General features: G+C 57.6%; 1 protein-coding gene across 1 annotated transcript; it reads right to left on the bottom strand.

Annotated features, from left to right (window-relative positions):
• Window positions 1-2414: 2414 nt before the first annotated feature.
• On the bottom strand, window positions 2415-3260 carry LOC123065513 (monothiol glutaredoxin-S5). The gene has a single exon (XM_044488774.1). The coding sequence runs from the start codon at window positions 3146-3148 to the stop codon at window positions 2735-2737; it is 414 nt and encodes a 137-aa protein (XP_044344709.1). The 5' UTR covers window positions 3149-3260; the 3' UTR covers window positions 2415-2734.
• Between the last annotated feature and the right edge of the window lie 795 nt (window positions 3261-4055).

The following is a 4055-nucleotide window of genomic DNA, read 5'->3' as shown; positions in this document are numbered from 1 at the left end:
CTGAAAAAAGCAGCCGAGGAGAGCAGAATTAGCGTCAGGCAGCTACCCTACGATGCCCAGGCGAGCAGTTTCTCACGCCTGGGCCAGGCTAAGCATTGTGCCTGGGTTATGCATCAGGCTAAGCAGGACAGCCAGTTCACCAGGCCAGGCTACCTTGGGATACTCTGGACAGCAACCAAACATAACACAGGCAGTTTTCAGGCAGGGTTCAGGCCAGGCGCGTCGGAGCGAGGACACGAACCAAACTGACCCTGAACCCATTTGGTCCGTTTTGTGTCCGGATCGACCCTTTTCGAACGCAAACATGCGCGCGATTTGGATCGCGGCGGACAGCAAACGGACACCTCGCTTGTCCGTGTCGGGGCCGCGTGCAGACGGCCACCTACCTCCCACCGCCCGACATTAATGCGCACGCACGGTCGGCCCCACCTGTCATCCGCCCAGCGAACGGTTGTCGTCCTTCTTAAATGGGAAGCCATGGACCGGTCGTCGTCCACACTCCCCACTCCGCCCGTGTTGCCTCCTCGGAACCCGACACGGCGAAACCCTAGCCTAGCTCTCCCTCTCCCCGTCCTCGATCTCGCCGGCCGGCCGCCTCGCAGCCATGGGTTTTTGGAACACCGGCCGTAAGGGGAAGCACGACGGCGAGGCTGGCTCGTCCTCGGGCCGCCGCGGCGTCAAAGAGGAGCCCGCATCACCACCGCGTCGGGCCCCCACGCCGCCCGCATTCTCCATCGCGCCCAGGGCCGCCAGCGAGCGCGACCGGCACTGCATCGCGCGTGGATGTATGCCGGCGTTATTGGGAGACGAGGACGCCGCTCTCCTGGAGCGACGCGCACCTCCCCAATAACTGGCATCTATCCGTCGACCGGGTGTCGATCCCGCCAGTCCCGACGAGCGGCCGTGCCCGGCGCCAGGAGATCGAGTGCCGTCGCCTCCTCCTCCCCGACGACCTCTTCTACGATCCCAGGTTTGCCCCGACTCCGAGCTCTAGGACACCTGGTTAACGAACGAGCACGACGTGCGGCGCGCCTCCTTCTTCGTCGGCACGTCGTCGGGGCCGCGACGGCCACGTCCAGAGCGCGGAGCGGCTGCTACCCAGGTGCGCGGCCTCACGCCCACGCCGTCGCCTTCACCTTCTCCGTCGCCATCACTGCCTCCTCGCATGACACGGGAGAAGGAGGCCCGGCTCATCCAACGCGTCATGGAGGACTCCATGAAGACGCGCGATGAGCGCCAACGGGAGGGCCTCCAGGAGATGATGGCTCTCTCTGCGGTCGGCGACGTCGCCGTCCCCGAGCTGGAGATGGGGGACGCTGAGGAGGAGGTCAATGAGGAGCTGTCCGTTGCCGCTTTCCACTCGGGGCTGGTGGGTCAGGCGTGGAGCTGGTCGTGCACGGCTCCAGAGATGGCCGACGCCGTGGGGGGCGTGAACTGGTGCCTCACGCCGGCGCGGTCACCGGAGCGGGAGGCGTCGCCACGGGAGGGGGTGGTGCAGGCACCTCCCGCCTTCCAGCCCAGCCCCGTGTACCATGCACCGCCATCCCATCTCTGGACGCTGCCGGCCTACGTCGACCTCGTCAGTGACGACGAAGACAACAGCGATCACTGAGAAGACGGCGACAGGCACGGCATCGACGGACACGCCAGAAGCGTGTGGGCGGCGGTTTTTTTGGTTTTTGTTTTTTTATGTTAATTATGGTTGTGGATCGTAGAACTTGGGCCCTTTTGCGGCCTAAAACCCCAAATTATGTTTATGTTTTTATGTTTGCGTTTTATCATTTTATTTTAGTTTTTTTGCGTTTTTTAATCACGTCCGCCCCGGACATGATTTAGGGTGCGGCCGCGCTTTGGCCGCATGGACAACCCAAACGACCCAACCGAACATGTGCCTTCCCATTGCCGTCCCAAACTAACGAAAACAGGCCAAAACGGACGTCCGTTTGGGATCGTGCACTGGAGTTGGCCTTAGTTTTCCAAGTAACCGCTTCTCGTCTCCTCTCCTGGCTGCAGTTTTATAACTACAAGTCTAGAAAAATATAAACGATGACGAGTCCAAGACTAGTTGTTGATGATGATGCAACTTCCTACTCCTTCCTAGACTAGCATAGGAGTCCAGGATGCATGCAAGTAAAAGATTGTTAGAAACGAGCAACCAAACGACGACAGATTGTTGATAGGTGATTTATTAGTATCCGCAACCAAACACCGAAATAGTTGGACTGGAATGGAATCAGGAGCTGTACTGTACGCATGACATGAATACCCTATTGACATAGGGAAGCCATGCCACCTGTATGCAGTAACATCGACCTAAATCTTCTCAACAACCAACCATGACTTCAATCAAGCGTCCGTGTACCAACGAAAACCAGACGCCTAACTTATGAAATTTCAGGCCGCAGGTGAAGATATCCGTAAGAAGCATCTGATTCTCATTAACTCGGAAATAGAAACGACAAACTGTACAGACGCTGCAATGCCGCGCACGCTCTTCTTCCGTATTCACATGCTCATGACCAGACGAAATAAATTACGAAAAACAGTAATGCTACCTGTCTGTTTCTTTTTTCTCATGAATATATTTGTTGAGAAAAAATTTAGCACACCATTAAAGAAACCCAAAATCCTAGAGTAAATCGGCCGCGGTGTAAAATTCGATCCAACGGCCAGGATTAAACCGCGGCACCGTCTTCTGATGAAAGGAAACTAAGGAAAGGAAGGAAGGGTCCGATCAGAGCCAGAGGGCGCCGGCCTTCTTGAGGATGGGCACGAGCTCGCCGGAGATGTGGACGGCCATGAGGCGATCGAGGCCGCCGAGGAGCTTCCCCCCGACGAACACCACCGGGAGCGCAGCCTCCCCGCCGTCCGGCACGACCCCGGCGAGCGCCGCCTCGTCGGCGACCTCGTGCACGGCGGGGTTGACCCCGAGCCCCTGCAGCAGCCGCTTCACCACGTGGGTGAGGCAGCAGGCCCGCCTCCCCACCACCACGACCGGGCTCTCCGACACCGCCCTCTCAACCCCCGCCGCGTCCTCCCGGGACGCCGCCGCCTCCGTGGTCTCCGTCTTGACGGCGACGGCCGCCTCCGCCGCCGGCGACGGGCGGGCCCAGGGCCGGGTGCTGCTGTAGGGGATGGCTTGGTACATTGCTCGCCGCTACGTGGCGCGTTGGCTTGGATTCTTTGATGCCCCCGGCCTTCTTTTCCCTCTTGCGCGGGTGTGTGGTTCGTGTGATGGTTGGGGCGTAATGGCTTGGGGAGGTGAAGGGGCCCCGATATATACAGCGAAGAGGGAGGTGAGGTGGGAAGGTGACGACAGCACGGTGGTAGTATGTGGGACCCGCAGGACGCGGGGGAGCTTTCCGCGGGGACTGCACACGAGTTGTCGCGGGGAGTGACGTGGAGGGGCGTCAGCCGCTGTCGGGGCCGCCGGATCCGTGACGACAGCTGCTGCGACACGGACGGCGGCGTTGCAGTTGGAACTTGGAAGTCAGATCATGAGGCTGGGGCGCGGAACAACGAACGATGCGCGGGCTGAAAGGGTCTCGCCGGACCGGAGTGTGGAATTTCGGATGTTTGGCCGGTGGATGTTGTTTTCCTTGGCTCTCAGAAACAAGATTCCAAGGATATCGCTTTGTTGAGCATGACCAAGGTCCTTTCTGGAGGACAACACTATCTGCTCTAGTGTCCTGAATTCAGATTCTTCGTGTTACTTGACTGTCTTTTTCCCGCACCGACTCTCTCTGACTTAATCAAGTTACTGTACATTAGAGTTGAGAGGCGCACTATGGTGGTGGGAGCACAAATCACTGGTGCGGATGTTTTCCTTTTTCTTTTTGCATCGAATTGGGACTTTATTGAACGAAATATTATACGGTTACAATCTACCCGTAGGCTGCTAATGACAAAATCTGGGCTTTGATCAAGCCAACTATCCGTACCCTCAAGCATGTTGGAATATTAGGAAAGTTCATGATTAATTTCAGTAAATAATTAATGACTAGAAAAGATACTAGCATGCAATAATCTAGCAAACTAGAAGAACAGCAAGACAT

This window comes from Triticum aestivum, chromosome 3B (assembly GCF_018294505.1).
Source record: "Triticum aestivum cultivar Chinese Spring chromosome 3B, IWGSC CS RefSeq v2.1, whole genome shotgun sequence".
Taxonomy (NCBI): Eukaryota; Viridiplantae; Streptophyta; class Magnoliopsida; order Poales; family Poaceae; genus Triticum; species Triticum aestivum.
This window is presented reverse-complemented; position numbering and strand designations above follow the sequence as displayed.

What these genes read in the sequence shown, in the direction of transcription:
- LOC123065513 (XM_044488774.1), bottom strand. Translation starts at nt 3,148, where the DNA reads ATGTACCAAGCCATCCCCTACAGCAGCACCCGGCCCTGGGCCCGCCCG.